At 37.4% G+C, this 16152-nt stretch overlaps 2 protein-coding genes across 4 annotated transcripts in view; both read right to left on the reverse strand.

Annotated features, from left to right (window-relative positions):
* gtpbp4 (GTP binding protein 4) overlaps positions 1–7465 on the reverse strand; it is a 21853-nt gene extending 14388 nt beyond the window's left edge. The window contains exons 1-6 of the mRNA XM_017496050.3: positions 7388–7465; positions 5381–5551; positions 5149–5252; positions 4898–5034; positions 4668–4768; positions 4238–4330 (exon numbers count right to left, since the gene is read on the reverse strand). Of these exons, the coding sequence (XP_017351539.1) occupies positions 4238–4330; positions 4668–4768; positions 4898–5034; positions 5149–5252; positions 5381–5551; positions 7388–7435 (654 nt within the window). The 5' untranslated portion in view covers positions 7436–7465. The remainder of the gene's footprint in view (positions 1–4237; positions 4331–4667; positions 4769–4897; positions 5035–5148; positions 5253–5380; positions 5552–7387) is intronic.
* Positions 7466–11736: 4271 nt separating this feature from the next.
* Positions 11737–16152, reverse strand: part of slc39a6 (solute carrier family 39 member 6) — a 28293-nt gene continuing 23877 nt past the window's right edge. For all 3 annotated transcript variants that reach the window (XM_017495539.3, XM_017495540.3, XM_053673619.1), the window contains exons 10-11: positions 14618–14808; positions 11737–12943 (exon numbers count right to left, since the gene is read on the reverse strand). In XM_017495539.3, coding sequence (XP_017351028.1) covers positions 12791–12943; positions 14618–14808 — 344 coding nt within the window. In that variant the 3' untranslated portion in view covers positions 11737–12790. The remainder of the gene's footprint in view (positions 12944–14617; positions 14809–16152) is intronic.

The following is a 16152-nucleotide window of genomic DNA, read 5'->3' on the forward strand; positions in this document are numbered from 1 at the left end:
GCCAGCAAAACAATGGTGTTGCATTTAAAAAAATAAAAATTGATAATTAGCACAGAAATTAGCAGCTTAAATGTCCACTATAATAACTCGTGAATGACATTCAAATATTTTCTTTTAACAGAGAATCTATGTTGATTATAATGATGTCATCTGATAATGATATATCATCACTGCGGTTGTATTCTTGAATCAGAAAGTTTTGATTACTTTTCTAAAAAGAGCACAGCTCTGACAAGTTACAACAATTGCAAATGATAGGTTTACATTAATGCTCTCATTCTAATTAGTTATCATTCCTATAGTAACAGATCATTCATTAATCTAAGAGGAATAAAAAGGGATATAATCAAGTTTTCTTAAGGAGTAGATCGCCTGTCACGATAATTACGTTATTGACTTATCATACAATATATGGACATGACCGCGATCATTTCGGCTGACCTCTATATCGCCCGTTGTGTTTACATGCGTGTTTGTTTACATAAGAATTAATCACCATGTCATGTTTGGCCAGTAGAGACGGATGCAAATGCAGTTTGTTTATTTGAGAGGCAGACAGACAAAGCCAAATCATACATGAATCAAAATCAGTAAATAGAACAAAGGCACAGGTCAGGCGATCAGCAACAGCAAAAATAGTGATAATTCAAAATAAACAAATGAGAAAACGAAACTAGATCAGTAACATGAAACGAGGCTCTACAAATTTAGGCAGAAAACACTGAACAGAACGGGCTGTCAATTTAACGTGAACCTTGAATATTCGTCGAATTTAAGATAAATACTCGAATACAATATGCGTAGCAAGCACTAGCACCAATTTTAATTAAAACATACAGTTGAAAAAAATTACATGCAAGATATTAACAATGCACTAACAACATTTTTTAAGAAAAAGAAAATAGTTTGAGTGTTTCAAATAATACAGTCATAGTAAATATGCATTGAGCCAGTTAAACTGCATAAGCTGAAGCCGAACAGTGAATGAACAGTGAACTGAAACACTTTACTAGCGGGTTAATTAACTCACCCAAATGCATCCTATACACTTGAGATTAATCAGACATTTACACAACATAAACCTAATACTACCACGCAAAATAATGTGTGTCACGTATCAAGAAACTCTGGACTCCACTTCCCATCAGCCACTGCACTGCTCTAGTTGTCACATGACCACCTGCACCTGATTCACGTTTTGGTTAATGAGCACTCGTGTATATATAGTCCTTGTCTGCACTATTTGCTGGTCTTTCGTTGTCTTAGACCACTGTGTTCCATGTTTCTTGATCTTGTTAGTTTATGTTTAGTTTTGCCACAGTATTATGCCAAGTTGTCTTAGACTCATGTTGTTTATGTCTCAGTGTTTTGTTTCATGCCACAGTAGTTTTCCAAGTTGTGTTCGTGTCTTTGTTTGATATTACGTTTACGTCAATAAAAGTCATTATATGCACCTGCTTCTGGCTCAACCTCGACTCGTGACAATGCAAATACACACGTGAACTTGAACTTAAGTAAGGTGCTAGGTAGAATGGTAAGTCACGTTGTGAATAAACAGTGCCTATTAAAGTTAATACATGCTATTAAATCATACATAAAATTGACACTTTGTAGTAATTTTCACAATTTAAATGAACAACAAACAAATCAGTCACATGGAAAAAGTAAATACACCCCTAAATTTATCACATACTCAAATCCATAAAATTAGAATCAGGTGTTCAAGATTGGGTGCCAGTGAGTAGAACCTGCTTAGAAGTGCACATGGAACCTGTCCTTCAGTCTAAGCAAATGTCAAAGGGTGATCTGGCGTTCTCTGTACTTGCTCCTAAATTATGGAATAGTCTCGTCCTTTAGATTCACTTGGCCATCAGTGTAGATTTTTAAGTTTTAAGCTGAAAACACATCTTTATACTTTGGCATTTGAACTAGGGGAACCCGGAGTACTAGAGATATTTGTTCTGATATTGATCACACTTTGGATATGCACTTCTTGTTGGAGTTTGTAGTGTTGTTGGTGTGTGTGTGCATGTGTTGGTGTTTGTAATTTTACTGTTTTTAATTTCCAGCTTTTGAGCACTATGTTGTTTTTAAATAAAATTGTGTTTAACTGAGAGAGTTGAATTCATGTTGGTTTGTCCTTTTTTACAAAAGCAGTCGTCAGAACTCCAATCAAGAGCAGACATTCAGAGCTATTTATTGTTTAAACAATCTAACAGGTGCCCTGGGCAACAAGAACCTCGCATCAGTTACATGTTCCAATGTTTTTGATCATTTGAAAAATAGGTGGGTTCAAACAAAAGGTGCCACATTCTACATTGTTTAATACTAGGGCTGCAACTAACAATTATTTTCAATATCGATTAGTTGACCGATTATTGTTTCGATTAATCGGACAGGGGCAAATTTTCAGTACCATTTTTTCGTTTATTTAAAATAAAATCCAGAGTGGTACAAATATAAACATCAGATTAAAACTTTACAGAACTGTTTGTCCAATTATATAAGACTGAAAAGAACCCAATACACACAGACACACACCAGAATATACATATTACTCAATTAGGACTGTAGTTTAATTCAGTGATTTTTTGTGCATCCATAAAAACAATGCATAAATAATTATATACATTGGCGACATTGGGGGGGGGGGGGGGGGGGCAGGTGCCTCCCCTCTCATATCGCCATCAATTTATTGTAGTCTTGGAGTTTCAGATTTGAAAATTGTTAAATACGTGTTTATATGTACATCTCCGCATTGATGGGGCAGTAGAACAAAATAAGAACAGTTACTTTATTGAGATTGGGCCGTAATCAACCAGTAATTTCATTTCCAGTGACTGACGGTAGAAAGTTCAGGAAACAATGGTATGGGATTTATGAATGGATTGAATATAGTCCCACCACTGATCGGGCTTTTTGCTTCACGTGTCGCGCATTTGGTGGCAACAAGTCTAAGACGGACACATTTCAAATGACTTTATTTGCGAGTATGCGAGGAACCTACCGTGGTGTAACTACACACATTTTAAGAGGAAATCCACTGGCGATGCATGTCCATTGTCACTCACATAGCCTCAGCCTCTGCATTGTGGATGTCTGTTGCAAATATTTTGCTGAGGCGGGTACAAAAAGACTCTAAATTTTTTTTCTTGCCCCATCCCCAACTCGAGAGTCAAATGTCACCCATGCTTTTATTTTATATTTTTATATTTTATAATAGATTATATGCATTACTTTTAATGGATGCACAAAAAGCACTGAATTAAACTACAGTTCTAAATGAATAATAAAAACTCACTTTCACTGCACCTTATGGTTTGTTACTCGCTGCCTTTAGTGATATTTTAATTCCATTTACTTTTGATCATAGTGTTTTAGACATTACAGATCTAACTCGTGCTCCGACTCTGAATCAGCACATCTACACCGCGCATGAGGAGCAACGCGGCCTCATTACTAACATCACTTCCGTTATAATAAACGACAGAATTTACACTGATACAGTATATAATGACAATAAACTTAAATTAAAGTAAACCTTTTAAGCAACTCGCTTGGAGGTTGTACACTTTCTTCCTCAGTCACTTGACGATTTCGCCTCCGTCTGATGGTGACTGAGGTCACATTTGGAATAAACGGTAACGTTGACAAACAGTAAACTGAGGAAAGTTATTGTCGGTGACTGGGTATTAGGCTAAAGCTAGCGGCGTCACATTACGTGCATATGACACCATAAGCCACTGACTAGGAAGCGGCTTATACTTCCGGTTAGTAAAAAAACGCTAGTGTTATATTTAAGATGATATTACCTTTCTAAAATCCACACACTAGACAGTAGAGTACACAGTGCAAGTGTATAGTATGTCATTTGGGACACAACTTTAGTATTTACCCTCTGATGCATGTTTTCAGAAGAGAAGTAATGTCATGAGTAAACATGCCCTGTGCGGTGCGCAGACCAACTAATCGATAATGAGATTCGTTGACAACGATTTTCATAATCAATTATTATCGATTTTATCAATTAGTTATTGCAGCTCTATTTAATACATCTAGATCCAAACATCAGGAAAAGATAGGTAAAATTCTGATCGACTGTCTCACATGCATCTTTCAAACTCAAACCCAAAATGTTTTCAGTGTATCGCAAAAACAATAGAATTTGCCTTGCCGTTCTGAAACTTTGAGCGGATTGTATTTGTTTAGAGCAACTCTAAAATGTTATTACACTCACCTGCCAGCGCAGGTACTTATAGTCCATGTGACCCACAAACAGAGATTTAGTGGTGAAGGCATAGGGCTGCACCTCCACATCTGCACGTGTGACCTGCATGCACAAGCACACCTTATAGCACAGGCTAGAAAAGTTACTGTAGTCAAAATTAAGCACAAAAATTACAGAACTGATTCAGTTTGGACAGATATGAGCATCATGTGAATTATCACTGAAATTTAAAAGCCCATACATATATTAAGAGTCCTGGTAAACAGGTCTCTTTGTTGGCTGATTCTCAAAGAAAAACAAAATATATACATTCATATGCTCAATTAACCATACACCTCCACAAAAATATCTCAGTTATTTTAAAACTGAGTAAATAGTTTATACCACAAGATCAGGGTAAAGAATTATATAAAGAATATATATTCACTCTTTCACACACCTTGTTGATGAAGCTAGACTTGCCAACATTGGGGTACCCACAGAGCAGAAGTGTTCTGGTGTTTGGGTCGATTGAGGGCAGACGAGAAAGATGCTGACGAACTAAAACAGCAAGCATTAAATGCATTTATTTACAACCAGTGACGGTCTTCACACATTAATCATATGGCACAGCTGGTTTCCAGTCTGTCTTACCAGGTTAGAAAAGGAGTCATGAGTCAGTGTGAGTACCTTGTTCTAGATATTCCAGACTCTGTTTCTGTCTCTTCAAGATGGTGCACATGCGTCCGAGCGCTGCTCTCTTTAACTGCTTGCAGCGATACAGCGAGTCGCCATACTTCATCAGACGCACATAGTCTTTAGCTACACTACATACAAATACACATACCACGTAATTCCTCTGGCATTTCAGGCACCTTCCGTGGACACAATAAAGAGTGTGACAAGAAACGTGATCATCAGTGTGAAAAAAGTATTCTTACTTATCAATCAGGTTCTTGGCAATGTTGATCTGACCCAAAGCAAGTTTATAATGATCCTTATCATACAACACATTCATCAGATCAGCATAAAAAGGGTGAATATCCTAGAAGAATGAAAATGGAAAATATGGAGGGAAAGAAAGAAGCATTCACAGAAAAAAAATGTTAACCTCATTCCAAGAATACAAAGTTAACGCACCAAGTAACAAAAAGCTTCAACTGTGAAACTCACATCCAGCTTGGGGAAGTCCGTTATGATCTGCGAGAGACGGTCGTGGTAGTTCTGTTGTGTGAACTTAACCTTGCGCATGTAGAAGTGACGAATGCGATGAATCTGATAATGTTTGTGAATCACAGTAGGTGTTTTGCGTTGGGTTTTGGACAGCGTCAGGTCAATGAAGTCCTGAAGGAACAAAGAGGAAACAGTGTGTAAGATTCACATGCTGGTTAGATTTAACTTGTATATTAAGCTCATTCCTCCAGCTCTCAATTAACCACACAAAGATTAAAAACATCTGCTGCAACCTGAAAATAGCATTCTGTAATTTAAAAGCAACAGTTTAAAAGGTTTCAAGAGGGGGTACATCCAATTCAATATGCAGAGTACAGCAAAGCAACAAAGTTTAAAATAACCCAAACTACAGTGGTGCTTGAAACCCGTTAATATTTTCTATATTTCTGCATAAACATAAACTAAAGCAATCAGATTTTCACAAATGTACTAAAAGTAGATAAAGAAAATCCAATTAAACAAGTTATATATTATATCTGGTCATTTATGTATTGAGGAAAATTATCCAATATTACATATCTGTGAGTCAAAAAAGTATGTGAACTTTTACTTTCAGTATCTGGTGTGACCCTCTTGTGCAGCAATAAGTGTAAATTAAAGTTTCTGGTAACTGTTGACCAGTCCTGCAAATCAGTTTTGAGAAATTTTAGCCCATTCCTCAGTACAGAACAGCTTTAACTCTGGGATGTTGGTGGGTTTGCTCAAATGAACTGCTTGCTTCAGGTCCTTCCACAATACTTCTATTGGATTAAGGTCAGGACTTTGACTTGACCATTCCAAAACATTAATTTTATACTTCTTTAACCATTCTTTGGTAGAATGACTTGTGTGCTTAGGGTCGTTGTCTTGCTGCATGACCCACTTTCTCTTGAGATTCATTTCATGGACAGATGTCCTGACATTTTCCTTTGAATTCACTGGTATAATTCAGAAGTCATTGTTCCGTCTACTATGGCAAGCCTTCCTGTTTCACAGATGGGATAAGGTTCTTATGCTGGAATGTAGCTGTATGAATATAGCTGTACGAACAATGCTGTACTGTATGAATGTAGTGCAGCAGGAATAGAGATGACTGGAGTTTAGAGGCTGCAGTGGCTATATTTTACCTGCTGTTTTTACCAAACAGAATGAATATTAATTTCAACTGCAGTTTCCTAATGAACTGCTTATATGTATCCTGAAACGGGCACTCTGTAGGCAATATTTAAATGCATATATAAATATTTATTACATTAAATATATATTTACATGTTAGCCGATCCAAAGTTATACGCATGCGTGGAGTGAGGTTTAGAATCAAAGCTGTCTGTGTGTCCAATGGTGCAAACATGCTGACAAAGAAATCTGGTGTAGCAGTAAGACTGACTACGATATACCCCAACCTGTACACATGGCAATGTTGAACTATCGTCACGTTACAGCATTTACGGATAAGACACTTATGTATTTCCAGTAAGAAAAAAACAACACATAAGAAATTTTTAAAGGACCCGAAGTGTGGTCACAAATTCTGCATTAATTGATAACAGCATGTTATTTCATTGTGCTGCTTTATCATAATTAGAGGTCATGGACGCTGATGATGAATACTTTTAAACTCTAAAACATTTTCAATCTAACTCACTTGTGGATTTTGTACTCAAAATAAAAGCGATCTATAAGCGAATATTATTTTTTTTTTTTTTATCCACGAAAAAAATCTACACATTTTATTCACAACTCGGAGATAAAACTTGATGAAATTAAATAATTTTAAAAAATAATTAGAATTTAAACGATCGGACGCGAATCGCTGTACTGTAAGTAACGTTAGCTAGCCATGCTACCTCCAACTACCTTCGTGACATACGCGTCAAAAGCGGCCGCGTTTACAGTAAGAACAATAATACCAGGCACGTACCGACGTACATAACATATATATTTTTTAATCATATGTTAAAAGCTTACCTTTGCTGTGGGGACCACCATAATCTTTTTAAAGTTGTAGAGTGCCATTGTAGCAACGCACGTGCTGTCAGCGTTTACAGTACCGGAAAAGAGCGAGTCAGCAAGAGCGGCTCAACAGGCGCAGCTCTTCTCACACTGCCCCCTCACGGCCACGCCGTAAAAACGCACCATACCTCGGTGTTTTCTGTATAATATTGCAGTTATAGAAGTAATTATATAAGTAGTTCACTTGTTAAATTTAACTCACCTCTAGATTTCATTCATTCATTCATTCAGATATAATATTTAATTTTATATGGTTATATAGGTTTCCTGACAGGGCCGGATTGATGGGACCGAGTTGGGCTATACACCACTAATGTTCCCATTATCAAGTACATTAATTAAATCACGTCAACCTCAAGGCCAAATACACCCTGCTGCTTCTTTTCATTCAATAAAGTATACTATATATTAATAAGGTATGTGCTAAATTTGGTTTTCCAATATCACTGTCTTAGAGTCCATTAAGCCACGTTAATGTAAAATGCTTAATGTAAAACTTTGTGTTCCGATTCTGAGTTCACCTGAACCGGATGTGGCAGCTCAGTGGTTTGGACATTGGACTTCTGATCAGAAGGCCATGAGTTGAAATCCCAGCACTGCCAAGCTGCTACTGCTCGGCCCTTGAACAAGACCCTTAACCCTCAACTGCTCAGTTGTATTAAAAAATTAGATAATTGTAAGTCACTCTGGATAAGGGTGTCTGCCAAATGCTGTACATGTAATCTGCTTACCTTTATGTAGCATGCATCATCATCATACAGCATAAGTGGTGTAATTTTATAGTAATAAGGTCTTCATTATTATTCTAAAATAGTGAAGAATAGTAAGGGGTAAAGAATCCCCTTCTATGACCAGGTGTCCACATTTTTGCCTGCTTTGACCAAGGTACATTGACAATGTACACAGCACTCTCCAGGTACAGTCTGAGTTAAGCCTGAGTTATATTTATTTACTATATTGAAATAACTGTAATATAAATGTTAAATGTCAATATAATGTAATATAATATAATATATAATTTATATTTAATAAATATAATATAATAATGTAATTATGTGTTTAGTGGTTAGCACGTTTGCTTCGCACCTCCAGGGTTGGGGGTTTGATTCCCACCTCTGCCCTGTGTATGCAGAGTTTTCATGTTCTCCCAGTGCTTCGGGGTTTCCTCCAATTTTCCTCCAACAGAGATTGGCATCTCTAAATTGCCTGTAGTGTGTGAATCTGTGTGAGTGTGTGTGCCCTGCGATGGGTTGGCACCCTGTCCAGGGTGTCCCCTGCCTTTGCCCCGAGTCTCCTGGGATTGGCTCCAGACTTCCTGCAATCCTGTGTAGGATAAGATGTACAGAAAATGGATAGATGAATGGATAATTTTTCTGGAATATTGATTAATTCAGCAGGTTATGCTGTTTTTAAAAATGATATTTTAAATCCTTAATCCTGGTGTCTCTTTTTAACTTGGAGCACCTGCCCCTGTAAGGATCTCTGCACAGCCCTGGATCATATAAACCAAAGGCATCCCATCAGTTGAACCTCTGAGCAAATGTCATATGTAATCAGCTGTGTTAATTTATTCATTAAGACACATGAGTTCAAGGATGTTCTGGTCTTCTCTGATTAAAAATCCAGTCAAAGTTACACAAACTTTCTAGTGGCACTGTAAAACTTTGTATTGTCTGCATATCAGTGAAACAGGACGTGGCTCCGGAAGATGTGACGTAATGGTAAAAATTGTAAATGGTCTGCACTTACAGTGCCTTTCAACCTTAGCCTTAAATACCAATGGAAGCAGAGCAGCCATGCAAGTTGCTAGCCTGTCATTGGGAGCAATTTGGGGTTCTATGTCGTGCCCAAGGACACTTCAGCACGTGGGCCAGGAATCAAAACGCCAACCCTACAGTTAGTGGACAACCCACTCTGCCACCTGAGCCACAGCATGTAGTATGTACATTGAAAAGTGTGCAGCTGAAAATGTCCTACAGTGGTGCTTATAACGTTGTGATCCCTTTAGAAATTTCTATATTTCTGCATATATATGACCTAAAACATCATTAGATTTAGTCCCAAAAGTAGAAAAAGAGAAGCCAATTAAACAAATGATACAAAAATATTATTTTTGGACATTTATTTATTTAGGAAATGATCCAATACTAAATTCACATTTATTCATTTAGCAGATGCTTTTATCCAAAACGACTTACAAATGAGAAATATTACAATATTACATATCTGTCAGTGGCAAAAGTATCTGAAACTCTAGTATTAGCAGTTAATTTGAAGGAGACATTCGAGCCAGGTGTTTTCAATCAGTGGGATGATGATCAGGTGTGAGTGAGCACCCTGTTTTATTTAAAGAACAGGGATCTATCAGGGTCTAATCTTCACAACATATATTTGTGGAAGTGAATCTTGGCACGAACAAAGGACATTTCTGTGGACCTCAGAAAGAGTTGTTTTTGCTCATCAGGCTGGAAAAGGTTACAAAACCATCTCTAAAGAGTTTGGACTCCACCAATCCACAGACAGATTGTGATCAAATGGAGGAAATTCTAGACCATTGTTACCCTCCCCTGGAGTGGTCGACCAACAAAGATCACTCTAAGAGCTAGACGTGTAGTAGTCCGCAAGGTCACAAATGAGCCAGGTAACTTCTAAGCAACTAAAGGCGACTCTCACATTGGCTATAGTTAATGAGTGAATCAAGAGAACACTGATCAACAATGGTGTGCATGGCCAGGTTGTAGCGAGAAAGTCACTGCTCCACAAAAGAAAATTGCTGCCCATCTGCAGTTTAAAGATCACATGGACAACCAATTAGGCTATTGGAAAAATGTTTTGTGGATGGATGAGACCAAAATAGGACTTTTTGGTTTAAATGATGTTTGGACAAAGGAAAACGCTGCATTCCAGCATAATAATCTTATTCCTTCTGTAAAACATTGTGGTGGTAGTATCATGGTTTGGGCCTTTTATGCTGCATTTCGGCCAAGGTGGTTTGCCATCATTGATGAAACAATGAATTCTGAATTACATCAGCAAATTCTAAAGGAAAATGTCAGGACCTCTGTCTGTGAACTGAAACTCAAAGAGAAAATGGGTCATGCAGGAAGACAACAACCCCAAGTACAAAAATTGTTCTACCAAAAATGGCTAAAGAACAATAAATTTAATGTTTTGGAATGGCCAATTTAAAGTCCTGATCTTAATCCAATAGAAATATTGTGGACGGACCTGAAGCAAGCAGTTCATGTGAGGAAACCCACCAACATCCCAGAGTTGAAGCTATCCTGTACTGAGGAATGGGCTAAAATTCCTCCAGGCCGATGTGCAGGACTGATTAACAGTTAATGGAATCATTTAGTTGCAGTTATTGATGCACAAGAGGGTCACACCAGATACTGAAAGCAAAGGTTCACATACTTTTGCCACTCACAGGTGAATATAGGATAATTTTCCTCAATAAATAAATGACCATAAGCAACATTGTTTTTTGTTTGTTTAATTTGATCTAGTTTTAGGACTTCTGATAACATCTGGTGTTGTTTTAGGTCATATATGCAGAAATAGAAAATTCTAAAGGGTTCACAAACTTTCAAGCAGCACTGTACACTCAAAGCATGAAGTGAACCAGCTGAGGGCATCCTGGATGCCTATTATATTTTCAAGGTGGTTAATGATTAACTTCATTGTAGATTTTGTATCATTATAGTTTTCAATTGCTTATATCAGAGAATAAATCACCCAGGGCGTCTGCTCGCCCTTGGTGTGGAACTCAAATGTATTGTTCCATTTTGGCTAGTGTGCTAAACTATTCAGCTCATGCCTAACATTTTTGACAGACTGGAGAACAAAATGTATAGATTAGATAAAATATATAGAGAGAGCACAGATTCACTGAGAAATACACAAATTAAAATACCCTGATTTTTGTATTTTAGATAGCTTTAGGTGGCTAGCTCACACCCATCAGCATGGAATATGCACAGAGACATACACAGCGGCATGAGAACAGATCAACCTCTTTCATTTGGTACTCAGTTACTGTGCCCATACACAATGGTCACAGTCAGTGTCTGTCATTGCTATTTAGCCATATGACTGTGTGGAACAGAGTTTAGATACTGCTCTGAATTATCTTTGAACTTGTGCACTCACTGCCACAAGATAAATCTGTACAAAGGAGAATGACAATGTTACAAAATGTTCTAACAAATAGGTTATCACATTTTTCTACCACAGGGGGTAGTATTCCAAAAGCTTACATGCACAAACTTTAAGCAAATTACAAATAATAAAGATTTACTTGATTAATTCAGTGTTGCAATTTATTTCCAGTATCTTTCTGTTTCAAGTTTTACACCTTCATTCCCAGACAATATTTATTACCCCCCACAACCCTGGCAACCTTTTTGGATGAAACTTATGAAATATTTCCGTAATCACCTGAAAATGTTTGACTGCACTATAGCTTTGACTGTACATTAAAAAAATTCTAGGGAGTCAAATAAATCCAACTTGTTTTTACCCCCCCCCCCCCCCCAAAACATTACTAATAACACAAACTTCACCTAAATGGAATGTGAAAAGAAGAAAACAGACAGACAATCTCCAAACATTTACACTCATGTAGTCTGTAACAGCACATAAAATGCCTAACAATATTGTTGCAGTTTGTGCAGCATACATAAATAACTACATGATAACACCACTCAATCAAAAGACACCCATTTTTTCTATGAACTGTTGTATTGGTACATCAATATCATGAATGACATCACAAATTGGCTATTACTTTGATCAGGGACTCACAAGCTGAAATAGCTCCATGTCTGTCAGTGATTGACAACTTCCACATTAGTGTGACACTTGAGAAGGGGACACCCCTCTCTCTTAAAAGAGGGTTAGGGTTAGGGTTAAAGTCCATTTCTACTGTGGGCAATTATTAAGTTTATGATAGTGATGGCGCCAGAATGCATACAAGACCAGTCCCACTCACAAGGTACAATATTTTCTTACGTTGTGAGAAAATAACTTATCGTTATGTCAAGATCCCGAGAAAATGTTTATTAGTTGGAGATCACAAGAAAGAAAAAAATAATAATGCATGGTCTCTTGGACTTCCGTAGCAAAGAGTAAAACTACTGCTAGATGGTCCTAGAAAGGACAATCACTAAATATGTATCCTAGTGAAACAGTGGAACTTCGACTATAAGGTAACAGCCTCTCCAAAATTCAGCAAATTCCAGAATTTTATACAGAATCGTATATCTGTAAAATGCAATGCAAAAAGTTACAGTTTAATGAATTTGGTTTCCCTATGAGCCATGAAAGTGGAGTTAACTGAGGGCAGTGGGGTGATAATCAGAATTCAATACTGAGTTGAATTTTATGTTCAAACATGGCGATGATGAGCATGATGCCAAAACCAAGCAGGATCCCAGCATTTTGTAGGACAAAGAATCCATAATGACTGAAGCCGGCTTCACTGGCATCATTATGTAGCATCTCCGGCACCTACATACATATAAAAATAATTATCTGGGGTTGTTGACAGTAAAAAAAAATTTTTTTATAAAAGCATAACATTGAAAATGGACAGTTGTTCTGGACTAATAAATCAATCAATCAATCAATCAATCAATGACTTGACTAAGAAACGTGTAAATTAAGGGATGAATTAATGCAAGATTTTATTTTGAAAAGTATATTCATTCTATTGCAATTACAACAGATTCAACAAATAGTTTTTAATTAATAATTTATTAATACATAAAAGCAAAATACAACAAAAATGTGAGTGATTGATTACTTTATTGATTATGGTTTGATGATTTATTTTATTGTTTACATTATGAATTGACCCACTACTTGGGTTAGTCCAAGTAAGCCAGTGTAAAAACTAATTACAATGTCTGACTCTCATCTGCTTAGAATGTGAAGAAAAATATTGAGGTCTGAGAAGCCTGACATCTCAGAAATGGGCTCATGTGCATGCACAGTGGCAAGAAAAAGTATGAACCTTTTGGAATTTCATGGTTTTCTGAATAAATTTGTCATAAAATGTGATCTGATCATCTAAGTCAAGGGTATTGACCAATATAATGCATTTAAAACAATTATAAAAAAAAAAAATAAAAAAAATATGATCCTTCATGTCTTTATTGAGGACAACCAAAAAAACCCTCATAGTGCTTGTGGAATAAGTATGTGAACCCTTGAGTTAATGACCTCGAAAAAGCTAATTGGAATCAGGTTTTAGCACATCTGGAGTCTTGTTAAGAAAATGAGTTTGTAGGTGTGGACTACAGCTACTTTGACTGATAAAAACCCCTCAAACTTTTGGAGTTTGCTCTGCACAAGACGCACATGCTTATGTGAGCCATGCCTTGCCAAAAAGAGCTTTCAGAGGATCTACGATCAACAATTGTTGATTTACATAAAGCTGGCAAGGGTTACAAAGTGACTTCAAAGATTTTAGAAATTCACCAGTGTACAGTTAGGCAAACATTCTACAAATGGAGACACTCTGGGACTATTTCTACTCTACCAAGAAGTGGGTGCCCAGTCAAAATGACACCAAGAGCACAACGAAGACTCATTAATGAGGTAAAGAAACAACCCTGAATGACAGCCAAAGATTTGAAGGCATCATTGGAACTGGCTAACATCTCTGTTCATGAGTCTACAATACGTAAAACATTGAACAAGCAGGGTATCTATGGCAGGGCACCAAGAAGGAAGCCACTGCTTACTAAAAAGAACATCACTGCATGCCTGAAGTTTGCAAAAGAGCACATTTGACACTTCACAGTGGTATTGACAAAATGTTTTGTGGACTGATGAAACTAAGATTGAACTATTTAGAAAAACCACACAGCACTACATCTGGCGTAGAAAGGTCACGGCATATCATCATTAAAACATCATCCCAACCGTAAAGTATGGTGGAGGAAACATCATGATTTTGGCCTGCTTTGCTGCATCAGGACCTGGCCAGCTTGCAATCACTGAGGGGAAGATGAATTCCCAAGTATATCAGACAATTCTTCAGGATAATGTGAGAATATCTGCATGTAAGCTGAAACTGTGTAGACGTTGGATGATGCAACAGGATAACGACCCAAAACACAGGGTTCACATACTTTTTCTTGCCACTGTATGCTGTATATCTATAAATATGTTACTCACCATGTCCACCAGTGCGACGTACATGAAGAGTCCAGCTGTGAGAGCAAAGATCCACATGGCCACATTCTCAGCATAGTGTCCAATCAGAATGCCTGTAACCATTCCCAGGTAGCCCATCATTGCTGAAAGCAAATTATAAAGAATTGCCTGTTTCACAGACATTCCAGCCTTCAGCAGAACTGCAAAATCCCCTAGAGAAAAAGAATTAAAAGTTTGTTAAGACCCCAGCTTAGTTTTTCTGATGTGAGAGTGAAGTGAACTGTTCTTTACAGATACCAAAAGAGGTACTGTACAACTACATCGCTGTAACTCGACAGTAGTTTTACATTATGGATCTAACAAATATAGCAGCCAGAATCACTACTCTCAAGTTTGATCCTAGCAATTACACCATTCTAGCATACGTGTACATTTCTTAGTATTGCTCTGCACCTGGCAGGGGTGTATGGGATGAACTAGAGAAGTAATAACTAGCATGATACACCTGAGCCATGTTATTCCATATACAGTACCGTGCAAAAGTTTCAGGCACATGCACAGAAATGCTGTAAAGGAAAAAAGAATTAAAAAATAATTAAACAAAAAACCATAACTAAATTTTCAAAACTTTTTATAAAGGAAATTAGCCGTCAGGTTTAACTGAACTTCTTGGAGAATCTACCACAGTTTTTCTGGAGACTGACTGTTGCACTTGCTTCCTTATTCTGAATCATCAACAAGTGGAGAAAATGGGGAACCACAGAATAGGAGGTGCCTCCAAAACTGATGTAAGGACAAGAAGAAATCTTATTAGGGAAGCTGCCAAGAGACCTAAGGCAACAATAAAGGTGCAAATGTGTGTCACTTTCCACAAGCGTATGTGTGCACACACAGCTGCTACGCAAATGGCATTGTTCACATACTTGCTTACATATCTTATGTAAATGTGGAGGATTATAGTGGGTATAACTTGGTCATGCTTTGTTTCATCAGCTTCAAATTGTGCATGGTTACCAATGGGCCATTCCTGATTGCACCAACATGGCAATTATAAGTCATAGTTATAGCACCACCCACACTAAAATACTTATGCTGCACGCATGCTTGAAGTAGATTTTATATGGATGTCTTTAAGGTTTATCTGGGGTACCAGAGAGTTTATGTGACGTGTTTGCCAGTTTGCTCTGGCTATGACATGCGAGGGTCCTACGTCCCCTTGTGACAGGGGGACCCCTCGTTATTATTATTAGGGCCTGAGCACCAATGATGTGAGGCCCCATTGGATCTGCTCCATTTATTATTAGGGCCAGAGCACCGGAGGTGCAAAGTCCTATTGTTTAAGTGTTTACTATTGTATTTAGCGATTTCACTCATTTTTGAGGCATTTGTGAAGCTTCAAAGAATTAAATTCGACATACGCATCATATCTGCAGAAAATTAAAACATGATAAAGTAAATAGGCTTGGCCATGGTTTAGCAGCACCACAGCACCCCCAAACGGCAGAATGGCATTTGATTAATTTTCTTGGAGTAGCACAAGTTTTGGTATGGTCGTT

The sequence above is a fragment of the Ictalurus punctatus genome, chromosome 20, assembly GCF_001660625.3.
Source record: "Ictalurus punctatus breed USDA103 chromosome 20, Coco_2.0, whole genome shotgun sequence".
NCBI lineage: Eukaryota > Metazoa > Chordata > Actinopteri > Siluriformes > Ictaluridae > Ictalurus > Ictalurus punctatus.